Raw genomic sequence first — 15869 nt, 5'->3', positions numbered from 1 at the left:
TTTAATATTCATATTTCAACTCATTTGAAGTCAAACTTATTAAATTTTCAAAATTACAGGGTGTTTTTATTATAATTCTAATCAACTCTTTTGAAAAGAAATCTGATTCACTCATTAGGTACATAAAATATTTCCTTGTGTGAGAATGGTGATGTGGAAATGTTTTGACTTTTGTCGACAATATTTTTGTAACCATGATCGGCCACGGCACGACGGTGAACATGGGCAGTGATGGGGAACAAAAGAATCAATTTTTGCTGTGTTTCTGAGAAAGAATAACAAAAAATGTTGTGACTCCATCATAACAAGTCACAGATGCAAATCCAACCTAGTTTTTAGTTTTGACCTGAATATTCCTTTGTAACTCCTTTCATTAAATGACAAATGGAACTTGATCCCTTTTCAGTAGGATTTCTATGAATTGACTTATTTGTAATTTTCTTGATATTGACCAGCTTGACCTTGAGGAATAAATGAGTGACACAGCAATATTTTTTTATGTTTAGGCTCAAGGACATAGATACAAATAGATACAAATGTACCATGCCAAGATACTTATGTATATCTGAACAGTGTGACATTGGAGACCTTATACATTTTTGACACCATAGCATGCCATAGTTCATAGTCACCAGTACCTGTGGCCTGGGGACATTTTGAGATGCACCAGCCTCCTGCTCTGTATTTCAACTAATTGTCTTATTAAATTACATGGAATAAAGTTAATGATAAGAATATAGAAGACATATTACTTACAGATGTTGTCAGCATTCTTGTCATCGTCACTGGAGTCTGATTGTACATCCACACATTCTCCGTTATCTCCGTCGTCGGACTCGTCCGATGTTGCAGGTTTGGCAGAACTGTCTGCACCACCATCTACAGCACTTTCCTCCGTCGTGACACTCACGCTGTCAGACACCGACGGCGAGGACTCGTTGGTCGACAAGTCATCACACAATCCCGAGTCTTTACTACCTTTGTAAGGCTGTTTCTGTAACGTTGACGCAGGAGAAACCTCCCCAAACACCATATTGTCATACAGATGATCACTTCCATCGCTGTCATTCGAATCATCTTGTCTCGTAAGACAACGATCAATTGTCCAATTCTCATAACTCTGAGCACTACTATGAGATTTATGTTGTTCCGAATCTGACAAAATGCTGTCAGGTTTTATTTTCTCTGGTTTATTCCGCATAGCAACATCGACAACCCCACAATCCTCAGTTTTGATCGACACTGTTGAATATTCTTCCTCAAGTTTCCGATAGGTACCTTCATCCTCAAGTTTCCGATAGGTACCTTCATCCTCAAGTTTCCGATAAGTACATTCATCGTTTAGTTTCCGATATGTTCCTTCTATCTGATCAAACTTTGCTCCATCACCTGTGTCAAGATGCTTTCTGTCGCTCTTTGTACGATACAGTTTCTTCATGTTTGTATCATCTAATGTCTGACGACAGGGAGTTTCAGTTTCCTGGCATGAGACCTGATCGAGATGAGTTAAAGAGTTGCTTATGTTAACGGCACTGACTAAACTCGATGCACAAAGGTCCTGAATCCCTGGCCTCTCACCTGTGCTCAGGCGTACTGGTAAACTGTCACACTGTCTCTCTGTGATAACGGACTTGCTGTTTGTGTATTCAAGTCCTGTAGAGTGTTTACTCGACAAACGTTTGGCACACCCCTCGTCGCTGTTTGCATGGGATGCGTTTTCGCTGACATCATTTTGACCAGTGTTTTCAGTAGAGCCAGGTAGACCATTGTCCGTCATACATGTAGCCATTGTGTTAGTATTCAAAGCTGTATTACGTGGAAGAGAACTAAATTGTTGATCAGCCTCTGTCTGAAAGGTGCCCAGCAGTGACAAATCAGACGAGCTACTTCTATGTAAACTGAGACGCGGTGCAGGTTGCGGTTTGCTGGGTTTTCTCGGAACAGGAGGGGGCTGCTTCGGTGACAAGCTGCAACTTACATTTGAAGCAGGCAACATACCTGTTGAATACCTCGTGGTTACTTCATGTTTTGATCGTAACGGGACCACCCATACTTTGCCATAGTCCGAGTCCGTGTCTGAATCGATGACTGTTATTTTCGAGTGGTAAATAGGGACAGGTGCTCGAGTCGCGACAGAGTTGTCCCCCCTTGAATGCGACCACGAAATGTGCTTTCTCTGTTGATAGTTTCGCAGAAATGAATCGCTCGTCCTTAACTTGCCACTCCCATTCACTGTTCGTTCAGGTGACTGGTCATTCTTCCCGCTTCGCGTCACACAATCACTGTCACGCCTTGCATCAACCAATTCCGGGTCGTAAGAAAATGGTGGATAACCGCACCTTTTGTCTTTGCCGACAAAACTGTAAACATAATCATTTATGAACTTGTCGTCCTTTTCACATTTTTCTTTCTCTTCTCGCTCTTTCAGATCAGCCTCCAAAGTCTTCTGAATAAATTCCTGCTGTTCTAACTCTACCCTGAGTTGAGTTATTTTGTCTCTTGTCACCTGTAGAAAGAGACGCAAGTCCCTTGATGATGTATCGTGTTCGTCACGGCCGGCGAGCACGCTTGGTATTGGTGCATCCGCAAACTGCTCTCGCCATTTTGCCTCGATAGGTTCCGGGTTTTCCATTCAATAACGAATGAATGGGCGTATAAGTTTTCCTCTAGCGGTTTCGCTAGATGCTAACGCCGCCCTCTGATAAAAAATTCACAACTTTTCGCCTGAGGTGGGTGATCGATCCAAACATGGGCGTGGATGACGTCACAAGGGTGTCTCCCAACTATATTTATCACGTGAAGCAAGGGGTTCCCTCTAAAAATAGAAAAGAGCGATAACGTTATTGAATGTCACAGTTGTTTACAGAAGACATCGTGACGATGACTGGATTGGATACTGCCCATTAGTAATACAATTGCTTTGAAACACGATGCGTTAGATCATATTTTAAATACATGTCAGAGGCATGTCACGAATATACAATATTTAACCACTTAGGTTTCTCGTCAAAAGTATATGGGGGACATAAAAGTTTTTTTAACGAACGCAAAATGTTACGAAAGTGTTTGAAAAAGACTGAATTACAGGACAACCACTGACTAATCGAACTTTATACAGATAGCTATCGAACGCTAATCCAAAGCGCCGATTATCACCCATCGACGCTTTCATTATCATGATATGTCACCCGTGAAGATCCTGGGTAGAATAGGTCCTCAGCAACCCATGCTTGCCGTAAAAGGCAACATTATTTGTAAAAGGCGACTAACACAAATACGTACATACACCCGAAACACAGGTATCCTCCCAAAACGTAGACCTGCCAAAACGCAGACCCGTTAAAACAACACTCGTTATGGTTGGTTGCATCAGTATTTAGTACCCTGTACCCTTAAGTAAAATAGTATCACCCATGTAACAAGAAAGAATGCTAGGTAGAGTTCACAATTTTTTATTCAAATGTTATTTTATTGTCATTTATGATTATCAGTCATTTTCACTTGTTTATCATCAGATGACCAACTGCATCCAGGTACTGAAGGGGTGTCTTTTCACGGCGACGAAGCTGTTCTTTCTCTCTGTAGACAACCTTCCTGGGTGGCGGTGCTGCTCCAAATTGAATCTGCGCTAGTTTCGCTCTCTCCGAAATTTCTACCCCCTGGATCAGTTCGATAAATCTGAAGATGTTTGGATGCTTGTGCTGGAGGGACTTGCCGATTCTGGAGTGGAAACCTTCTAGGTTGTTGTTTGTACGGGCCGGGCCCTCGTGTCGCATGCTATATCCACAGTCGAGGTGGGAACCGGTCATCGTCATCCACCCATGTCTAACCTCGAAACACAAGTGTCAAAACGTGTGATGTCACCCTGGGCAAGTGACTTCGTTCACATGCGCCTCTGCTCACCCAGCAGGGAATGGGTACCCGATATGTGAGGTGGATTTAAAAAGCCTCTAGCGCCCGTAGGCAGCTTGGGTTGTATACTCCCCAGGGAGTCGAGAATTATAACTGGAATGGAAACGGACCCACTGGTCGGGAAAAATTAAAAACCGCATTTGAGCAGATACTAGTATCTGGATAAGTGCGGTATATAAATGTTTGATAATAGAACAGCGGCCTGAGACAGACAAGCCGGTGATATTATGAACACCCAACGCCGTCGGGGCACAATGTTTGTTTGTTTGTTTGTTGTTTAACGGCGCACTCAGCAATATAACAGCTATATGACGGCGGTCTGTAAATAATCGAGTCTGGACCAGACAATCAAGTGATTGACATCATGAGCATCGATCCACGCAATTGGAATCGATGGCATGCATCAACCAAGTCAGTGAGCCTGACCACCCGATCCCGTTAGTCGCCTTTTACGACAAGCATAGTAGCCTTTCACGGCAAGTATGGGTTGGTGAAGACCTATTCTACCCCGGACTCTTCACGGGTCTCTTGTTTGTGAAGTCATCCTATATTATGTTCTATGACGTTGCTATTTGTAACCCATAACCCATATTTCTATAATCTTTTATTAAAAAAGTCACGAACGTGGTTTCTTTAAACATTAATGTCTTTGCGCTTCCCAATTGATGATATTATAACACAAAACAGTGTCGAATAACGAATTTCTGTACCAGAAAGTTTGTAACGTAGGTCAGAATAGAAGTAGCAGTCAATTAAAAAGTGGGCTTCATCTTCCATCACAGTCTGTTGTTTTAGTCACGGAGATAAAAGTCGTCCCGACCTCGACCCTTACGACCCAAGGTCATGCATGTGATAATGTCCCACCATCGAACTCACAACTGATTAACACATCCTGGGCCCACTTGCACAAAGCGATCTTAGCGTTAAGATGATCGTAACTCCCATACTTTAACATAGGCTTACTATAGTCTTAGCGCTAAGATCGCTTTGTACAAGTGGGCCCTGGTTAGGATAGGTCCGTAACACAGCCTCGGCAACGTTTGCCGTAAGAGGCGACGATGGATCCGTTAGTCGCCTTTTACGACAAGCATAGTCGCCTTCTACGGCAAGTATGGGTTGCTGAAGACCTATTCTACCCCAGGATACGTATGTAGACAGGCCTGGCAACGAGATACGTATCATAGGCCAGGTGATGTGATACGTATCATAGGCCAGGTGACGTGATACGTATCATAGGCCAGGTGACGTGATACGTTTCATAGGCCAGGTGACGTGATACGTATCATAGGCCAGGTGGCGTGATACGTATCATAGGCCAGTTGACGTGATACGTATCATAGACCATGTAACGTGATACGTATCAAAGGCCAGGTAACGTGATACGTATCATAGGCCAGGTAACGTGATACGTATCCTAGGCCAGGTTACATGATACGTATCATAGGCAAGGTAACGTGATACGTATCATCGGCAAGGTAACGTGATACGTATCATAGGCCAGGTAACGTGATACGTATCATAGGCCAGGTAACGTGATACGTATCATAGGCCAGGTAACGTGATACGTATCGTAGGTCAGATGACGTGATACGTATCATTGGCCACGTAACATGATGCGTATCATAGGCCAGGTAACGTGATACGCATCATAGGCCATGCAGGTAACGTGATACGTATCATTGGTAGGACTGGTGACGTGATACGTATCGTAGAGTAGGTAACGTGATACGTACCGTAGGTCAAGTGACTTGATACGTATTGTAGACCAGGTAACGGGATACGTATCGTAGAGTAGGTAACGCGATACGTATCTTGGTTCAAGTGACGTGATACGTATTGTAGACCAGGTAACGAAACGTGACACGTATCGTAGAGTAGGTAACGATATACGTATCGTAGTCAGGTAACGTGATACGTACCATAGGCCAGGTAATATGATACGTATCATAGGCCAGGTAACAAAATACTATCGTAGACCAGGTAACATGGTACGTATCGTAGGCCAGGTAACGTGATATGTATCGTAGGCCAGGTAATGTGATACGTATCATAGGCCAGGTAACGTGATACGTATCGTTGGTCAGGTGACGTGATACATATTGTTGGCCTGGTGACGTGATACGTATCGTAGAGTAGGTAACGTGATACGTATTGTAGGTCAGGTAACATGATATGTATCGTAGGCCAGGTAACATGATATGTATCATAGGCCAGGTAACATGATACGTATGGTAGGTCAGGTAACATGATATGTATGATAGGCCAGGTAACGTGATAGGTATCGTAGGGCAGGTAACGTGATACGTATCGTAGGTCAGGTAACGTGATACGTATGGTAGGTCAGGTAACATGATCCGTATCGTAGGCCAGGTAACGTGATAGGTATCGTAGGGCAGGTAACGTGATAGGTATCGTAGGCCAGGTAACATGATATGTATGGTAGGTCAGGTAACATGATCCGTATCGTAGGCCAGGTAACGTGATAGGTATCGTAGGGCAGGTAACGTGATAGGTATCGTAGGCCAGGTAACGTGGTGCGTATCGTAGGTCAGGTAACAGGATACGTATCGTACGCCAGGTAACGTGATAGGTATCGTAGGCCAGGTAACGTGATAGGTAATCCTAGGGCAGGTAACATGATACGTATCGTAGGGCAGGTAACGGGATACGTATCGTAGGGCAGGTAACGTGATAGGTATCGTAGGGCAGGTAACGGGATACGTATCGTACGCCATGTAACGTGACACATATCGTACGCCATGTAACGTGACACATGTACACCATGTAACGTGACACATATCGTTGGTCAGGTAATGTGACACATATCGTTGATCAGGTAACGTGACACATATCGTACACCATGTAACGTGACACATATCGTATGCCATGTAACGTGACACATGTCGTTGGTCAAGTAACGTGATACGTTTCGTAGGCCATGCAGGTAACATGATACGTTTTGCATACCAGGTTACGTACCACGTATCGTTTATAAGTATAAGAAGGTTATCTCTGGGACCCGGACCGCGCAGGGAAAAGGCTTGATGTCATCCCGCCATGGCACCACACAGAGTCTGAGACATCTTCACGAGCCGTGGTCTTGTGGTAGAGCGCCCGCCCGGAGAGCGGACGGTCGGGGGTTCTTTCCAATGATTTATAATTCAGATAAAATTGAATAGAAAAATGTAGTTCCCCACCCCGTTGGTCGATCGCACAGGGGATGTAATAAACTCAGAGTATGCTGTCGTTTTAAGCAGGACTATATTATTTATCAGTATGTCCCCAGCCCTTTGCCCGTGCCCACAGAAGCGCTTTGGCTTAATTTACACGTGGAACCTCTCCCATCCAAATTGCATTAGGACTGTATGTTAACTTGCCTTTAGAAGACAAGAAGTGTTTTCAGTGTCTTAACGTCGTGGAACATGAATGCCATGTCATTTTAATGTCATGTCAATTGCCCTGTTTTTGATAACGACCGACGCAGTCCCTGTAACAAGTTCCACAAGTTAAACTCAAATTTTGTCAACCTGTGTGATGTATAGAAAATAGACTATATTCTGTCAATCTGTGTGATGTATAGAAAATAGCCTATATTTTGTCAATCTGTGTGATGTATAGAAAATAGACTATATTTTGTCAACCTGTGTGATGTATAGAAAATAGCCTATATTTTGTCAACCTGTGTGATGTATAGAAAATAGCCTATATTTTGTCAACCTGTGTGATGTATAGAAAATAGCCTATATTTTGTCAACCTGTGTGATGTATAGAAAATAGCCTATATTTTGTCAATCTGTGTGATGTATAGAAAATAGCCTATATTTTGTCAACCTGTGTGATGTATAGAAAATAGACTATATTTTGTCAACCTGTGTGATGTATAGAAAATAGACTATATTTTGTCAACCTGTGTGATGTATAGAAAATAGACTATATTTTGTCAACCTGTGTGATGTATAGAAAATAGACTATATTTTGTCAACCTGTGTGATGTATAGAAAATAGACTATATTTTGTCAACCTGTGTGATGTATAGAAAATAGACTATATTTTGTCAACCTGTGATGTATAGAAAATAGACTCTATTTTGTCAACCTGTGTGATGTACAGAAAATAGACTCTATTTTGTCAACCTGTGTGATGTATAGAAAATAGACTCTATTTTGTCAACCTGTGTGATGTATAGAAAATAGACTCTATTTTGTCAAGCTGTGTGATGTATAGAAAATAGCCTATATTTTGTCAACCTGTGTGATGTATAGAAAATAGCCTATATTTTGTCAAGCTGTGTGATGTATAGAAAATAGCCTATATTTTGTCAACCTGTGTGATGTATAGAAAATAGCCTATATTTTGTCAACCTGTGTGATGTATAGAAAATAGCCTATATTTTGTCAGAAAGCATTTTATGTCTTCTTACTGCCAAACCCTCAATGGCATTTTACAAAAAAGGAATATTGTTTTATACAGCTGCTAGTCAACTGCTGTTGTTATTATATATGCTAAATATGTGAATACATTTCAGGAGAGTCTCTCTAAACTCCGTACGTAGTGGCCATACATGTATTTTATTATGTAACAGTCTTGTAATGGATTAGGGTGAGACTGTAACAAACATCTTTCTGTCTGTCTGTCTGTCTGTCTGTCCAAAAGGAAGCAATGTTGACTATTGGTCAAGGGTATAATCAAAATAGAATGCAGATATAATTCTCTAGATAATCGAGGATGGTGGTTGACGGAATGGCTGAATACAAGAAAACCATGCTAGTCCGGACGACGTTAATCCAGACACCCACCTATTAAGGACGATTATTGCTGGCAACTCCATACACACAGAGGTGAGCACTGATTATGATTCCGTGCAGGTTTGACAGCACCATACCCGTGCTCGTTGGTTTCACCAAAGTGGTAAACGTCCTAGACATGCATCACTTACGCTTTCCTCCAACATCAAACTGACATCCCTAGATATGACTGAAATACTGTTCAACGCGGCATTAAACCCAACTCACTCACTCACTCTCTATGCACAAGGATATTTCTTCACACTCATGTTTCGTAAGTCAGATGATGTCGCTGTGAACAATACTGTCCAGTATACCAGGGTTTGCGTGTATACAATCTGGGTGTGTAGAGGCACGGTGCAGTGAAATATACTACTCAATGTTTATAAGGATAACCAAATATATTGTTCTATTTAAATACAGTAAACTACGGTTATAACGAACTCAAATGGACCACTAATTTTAGTTCGTTATAACCGTAGATATAATTTGTGAATGTAATAAATTTAGGATGTTTGTCTTTTCATGTCTTATAACGTGTTTATCTCACCGAGTGACCCGACAACATTGATATTTTCATGACTCTTTCAGGTCACGGGATGAGATAATCATATCAAGTAGAATGTTCTATTTATTGTGTATCGTCTTACTGATTCTTCAAACCATAGCGGCAATCAGGCAGACTGAAAGTTGTTCCTTCAAAATGAGTAAAGTGTCACAATTTCAGAAAAATACAGTAGTTCACCTCTAAATACAGTTACATCTCGTTAATCCGACACTCGTTAATCCGACATAATCATATGCAACCTATCATGTCGGATTAACGGGACTTGACTGTACATAATAAATGGACTTGCATATGCTGTTATACCTTTCTTCGAATGTACCAATCTCATTAAAATCAGATCTTAGTTCTCGCTATCGCTAAACAAAGATCTGAGGACATCCCATTACGGGTCACGTTTAGCGGCAGCGAGAACTCAGATCTGATTTTAATGAGATTGACAAATGTCCCTTTCATACAGCATTCTCATTATACAACATAGAAAGTTTTGTTTGTTTGTTGTTTAACACCGCACTCAGCAATATTCCAGCTATATGACGGCGGTCTGTAAATAATCGAGTCTGGACCAGAACATTATGCGCATCGTTCTACGCAATTGGGAAACGATGACATGCATCAACCAAGACAGCGAACCTGACCAACCCGACCAACCTTAAATCGCCTCTAAAAAGCACGGACTGCTGAAGATCAATTCTAACCCGGATCTTCACGGTTCGCATAGATAGTAAATCTTTAATGAAATTATACTTGTCAGGTCACGTACACACCATGACAGTGGTATTTGCTAAGGAAGTTTCAACATCATAAAAGTCCCACCAGCGTGACGTCACGTGTGCAATGATTGACTGAGAGACGGAACCAAGTCGCTGTTATATCCTCCGTCAATGGGCACGTAGTCGTGAAGTTTACAGAGAAATTAATTTTGTCAAGAATTTGAAAAGTGTGTATCACTTACTTCTTAAATTTAATGTTTGGAGAATTTACTCAAATAGTGTTGGTACTTCCTCTGTATGGGGAAATTAGGCGACCATGTGATAAGTGGGATATCCTCTCTGCTCTAAAAGAAATGTTATGGGAAAACCTTAAATACCAGAAATAGCTTTCACACATTGTACCCATGTGGGGATGCAAAGTCTGGGTCTTCGGCGTGACAAGCGAAAGCTATAGTAACTAGGCCACCCATCCGCCTTTATGATTAAAAATGAGTTTTGTATATTTTCTTTGGTATATAACTACAATGTATGACTGGCCAACCCTCACTCACTCACCCACTATACACACATACGCACACACTTGAGTGTCTTTTGATATCAAATATATCATCACGAGTTGATAAAAGTGGAAAACACTTTTATCGATGAGTGTTGATGTATTTGATATCAAAAGACACGAGGGTGAGATTTTATTTATCATCCAACATCATTCTTCCAACTTTTTCTGTTTGCAGACAGTAATAAGCAGTGTCTTAATTTGTAAAAAGTACTGGGGCGCGTTGCAAGCCACGAATCGCTAAGAGAAAGCAAATTAATCGCTCAACCCGGGGTCTGCAACAGTTGGAAGCGCTTGCGCACTCTTCTCAAAATGGCGGCGCAACTAACGCTTGATTGCCTTGACGTTATGAAGATCATAATAGAAGATCTCGTTGATCCAATTAATAATTCCTTGTTCCGCTGTCAAAGTAAGCCGCCATTTTGGTTTGAGAACGAAGCGACCTCAGTCAGCGATTGTTTCGCTTGCAAGCGGCTGAAAGTTAGCGCACTGTTGTGAGGCGAATCGCTGTACATCGCTTACAAGCGATTGGCGCTTTGCAACGCACCCCTGCTGACAGCTTCAGCTGCAGAGCCATTAGTGATGTCATTTGGTTGTGACGTCATGGTAACAAAGACGTCACAATGATCTGCTAAAGACCACTAAAGACACTAAAGACACTATAACGGCCACTAAAGACACTATAACGGCCACTAAAGACACTATAACGTCCACTAAAGACACCATCACGAATTTATTATGCCGAAAAGTTTACACTATTTGGTATCTTTATCGCACGTGTCGTGTCAAACCGTACAACCAGTACAATGACAGGACCAGTACATACGTTTCCGATACAACGCTTCAATGTAAACATAAACGTCAACAATGGAATATATTAATTACTAAAGGTGACTGTTTAAACAAGTGTTATAGCTAAAATGGATAGAATTTTCATAAAATGCCCGCTAATGTTAACAGAAATCTACGGCCAACTGTAATTTTATATGCTATGTGACGTCATTGGCGTATCGTTTCTTGTTTGTGATATTTGTTTGTTTGTTTGTTTGTTGTTAAACGACCACACTGATCCCGTTAGTCGCCTCTTACGAAAAGCATAGTCGCCTTTATGACAAGCATGGGTTGCTGAAGATCTATTCTAACCTGGATCTTCACTGGCGTGAAGGGTTGGGATTCTTACTATCACACAAGAAACTGGGGATCCCTTCCGATCATCACATGACAATATTGGGGCAAACACAATGGTTGCCATAAGACTTGATGTTGGTTGGTTGGTTTATTGTTTAACGACGCACTCAGCAATATTCCAGCTATATGACGGCGGTCTGTAAAATAATCGAGTCTGGACCAGACAATCCAGTGATTGACTTCATGAGCATCGATCTACGCAATTGGGATCGATGACATGTATCAACCAAGTCAGCAAGCCTGACCACCCGATCCCGTCAGTCGCCTTTTACGACAAGCATAGTCGCCTTTCACGGCAAGTATGGGTTGCTGAAGACCTATTCTACCCCGGATCTTCACGGGTACATGACCTTGTCTCTCGTTTGTGAAGTCATCCTATATTATGTTCTGTGACGTTGCTATTTGTAACCCATAACCCATATTTCTTTATTTTTTTATCAATAAAGTCACGAAAGTGGTTTCTTTAAACATTAATGTCTTTGCGCTTCCCAATTAATGATATTATAACACAAAACAGTGTCGAATAACGAATTTCTGTACCAGAAAGTTTGTAACGTAGGTCAGAATAGAAGTAGCAGTCAATTAAAAAGTGGGCTTCATCTTCCATCACAGTCTGTTGTTTTAGTCACGGAGATAAAAGTCGTCCCGACCTCGACCCTTACGACCCAAGGTCATGCATGTGATAATGTCACACCATCGTAACTCACAACTGATTAACACATCCTGGTTAGGATAGGTCCGTAACACAGCCTCGGCAACGTTTGCCGTAAGAGGCGACGATGGATCGGATGATCAAGTTCGGTGACCGGCGTGCTCATTGCATCAATCACTTGTTTATCGGGTCCATCATGGATTCGAAACCACCAGTGTGTGTAAAGCCTTACTTAACACAGAGTGTCCGGATTAACGAGGTCTCACTGTACATGTCTCTCCTTCGCGTTTTTTGTTTATCTTGACAATACAAGCCAAATGTGTTTTAATTCTGATGTTGGCCCTTTTACTACCACACCCCACCCACCCCACCCACCCCACGCACGCACACACCTCTTTATATATATTTATCTTTATTGTGGGGGGCACGGGTGGCCCAGTCGTCTAAGGCGCCGCGATTCGCTGTGCAGAGTTGCGTCCCTTGGGCACGCCAGAAACCTATGGTTGTGGGTTCGAATCCCAGTTCGCCCCGATTACGTTTCTAGGTTTGTCAGTACCATACCCGTGCTCGTGGGTTTCACCGAAGTGGTAAACGTCTGAGACCTGCATCACTTCGGGCTTTCCCCCCACATTAAGCTGACACGCCGTGATATAACTGGAATACTGTTAAAAGCGGCGTTAAACCCAACTTACTCACTCACTCACTCTTTGTTGTATATACTGACTGACTGAGTACCGTTTTACGTGGCGTTTAGCAATATTCTACCAATATCACGACGGGGGACAGAAATGGTCTTCACACATTGTAACCATGTGGGGAATCAAACCCAGGTCATCGGCGTAAAGAGACGCTTTAACCCCACTTCTCCTATTATTTATATAGAGAGACTGGCGTGTGATAGTAAAATCAAACACCAGCATACAATTTCATCATTTTCATCACAGTTACACATCCCGTGGCTTGACTAGAGTAAATGTGCAGTGCTAGCAACATTGAACATGTTGAATCGGACATTTAAACAACGCGCGCTTATTACATGATGTACATCTATACAGCAAAACATTAGTCCCTTCAGTACACAACGTCTCGGTTTCGTGTATGCATTAATTATCACGTCAAGACTGAAATTGACACTAATTACAACGTCTAGACCTGACTAGACACTGGACAAGACACGGAAGCATTGTACCATTAAGACATCTAAAGCCTGGTTAGCACGACAGACTGAGCTGTGCATGCACACACTTGAATACCTAAACCATGGCTCTGTTTGCCAACAAACAACAAATATTTGATTAGTTTGTTTGACTGAAAGTCAAAATACACTATAACCGTATAACTAATTGATTCTCTAATGCTTTCGCACACTGTCCTAAAATTGGGGATAGTGTTGTCTGAATATTGAAAGTGAGTGAGATGGATTATACACCGCTTTGAAAAGAATTTCGATTACCGTTATCTAATAGGCTCCGACCACCAATAAGCGCCGGTTACGAAGCAGCGTACAAGACAATAAGTGCAAACTATGCTTTATATAACTTTTCCTAGGAATAAATAAAAGCTTAGGAAACTAATTAATTCTGACTGTACATAGCCTATGCAATACCGTAGTTGAGATACTAAGCGCCGATCGTTAATACCACCAGGCCTCCATTACCCGCTGAAATAGAAGCTTGGTAAAAATATAAGCGCCTGTTATTAGGGGAAATACGGTATAGCGGGGAGCAAGGAAGTGACGCGGATTGTTGACGTTTACCAGAGGAATACGTGGTGATGAAAACCAAGGGTCGTAATCAGAGCGAACTAGATTTTGAGAGTATGATCAGGGGATCCGGGAACGGCCAAGGGGCGCAACTCTAGACATCTGTACGTATGGCCACGTTGCAACAGGGACTCTCAGGTGTGAATGATAGTCGAAGTTCGCTGTATTCCACCACGGACCTAAATAACATTATTTGCGTCCATGATTCCACTTATCGATGTCTTAAGACAATTCTTAGAATGAAGAGTAACTCTTCGAGAATTCTCATTTTTTCGACGCTTAGGAGTAATAAAATTAATTAATTCTGATTAATAGCTACGACCCCAAGTACCCGTTTCCCAAAGCGTTCATAGCGCTAAGACGATCGTAACTCCCATATTTCAACACAGACTGATCGCTCTAAACTAACCTGTTCAAGGCGGCTATATACTTATCGTAAGAGGCGACGAACACAATCTCATTAAAATAAGGTCTTAGTTCACGCTATCGCTAAACAAAGTTTAGCGACAGCGATAACTTAGATCTGATTTTAATGAGGGTGCGACTTACAACATCGGGTGGTCAGGCTCGGTGACTTGGTTTATCCCAATTACATAGATCGATGCTCATGATGTCCATCACTGGATTGTGTGGTCCAGGCTCGATTATTTGCAGACCGCCGTCATACAGCTGGAATATTGCTGAAATGGCGGCGTTAAACAAACAAACAAACTTCCTTTACATCTCATACGGATTCTGGAGACCTATGCTATAGTCCATAATCCCCGCAAGGTAACTCTCGCCGCATCTTCCCGAGGCAAGAGAGTTAACTGACTTTAAAAGTCCAGTTTCCACCCTTGCCGAACTAGGCTGGAATTACTGGGCTCGATTGTAGCGCCACCAGTGGCTATTACGAGTTATGTCCTTTCTATGCCTCTCCTATTGACCAATCAGATTCAACCTTTCGTATCACTTGCATTTGCTTCAAACAAAACGGTGGCGCCCAGTCAAGACGATCTGATTGATGATCAAGATATATATTGTGATAAAACGAGTCTTACATCGCGAAGTGCATCAAATCACGTGAGCACATTGATTAAAAGCATGAAAAGATTTAGAAAATATCTGTTGACAACGAGTTAGCGGTGCACATGCTTTGCAAATCCTGCAGTCGACAGAAATCTGCATGAAACTTTACTTTTATAGGGCGGTCGGGTAGCCTAGTGGTTAAAGCGTTCGCTCGTCACGCCGAAGACCCGGGTTCGATTCCCGACGTGGGTACAATGTGTGAAGCCCATTTCTGGTGTCCCCCGCCGTGATATTGCTGGAATATTGCTAAAAGCGGCGTAAAACCATACTCACTCACTCACTAGTTCTTTTATAATTACACACCATCACGCATAAGCGGTGCGCCATGCGCGCAGAAACCGTTTCAGTGTTTAGATTTGAAATATACTTCCCTTAGTTCCGATGTGTCTCTAAAAAATATATTTAATATGCACTAGACTAAATCTCAAGCACGCAGCACACATGATCCGTTAATGGTGACCTGGGGAATATTTCGTTTCAAATCACGTTTTGTGTATGACGTCATCTTCCTAACAAAGTTATCGGCCTTGCAGCCGAGCAACATCTGGGGCTAATCTGACATTGAGATTACTCAGACAGGGGCATTTAGTGCTAACAGGTCACGTCACTGACTGTCACGTTAACGGGACAATGGCGTGTAGGTTACTATATTCGAGAAGTGACGTCATC

General features: G+C 42.2%; 1 protein-coding gene across 1 annotated transcript in view; it reads right to left on the bottom strand.

The window, feature by feature from the left end:
- The window catches only part of LOC139477433 (breakpoint cluster region protein-like), a 93650-nt gene that overhangs the window by 72512 nt on the left and 5269 nt on the right, over positions 1–15869 (bottom strand). The window contains exon 2 of the mRNA XM_071260002.1: positions 757–2815. Within this exon, the coding sequence (XP_071116103.1) occupies positions 757–2632 (1876 nt within the window). The 5' untranslated portion in view covers positions 2633–2815. The remainder of the gene's footprint in view (positions 1–756; positions 2816–15869) is intronic.

Source organism: Haliotis cracherodii, unplaced genomic scaffold (genome assembly GCF_022045235.1).
Source record: "Haliotis cracherodii isolate W230 unplaced genomic scaffold, xgHalCrac1.p SCAF_33, whole genome shotgun sequence".
NCBI lineage: Eukaryota > Metazoa > Mollusca > Gastropoda > Lepetellida > Haliotidae > Haliotis > Haliotis cracherodii.
Note: the sequence above shows the minus strand (reverse complement) of the source record. Positions and strands in the feature narration are given on the sequence as shown.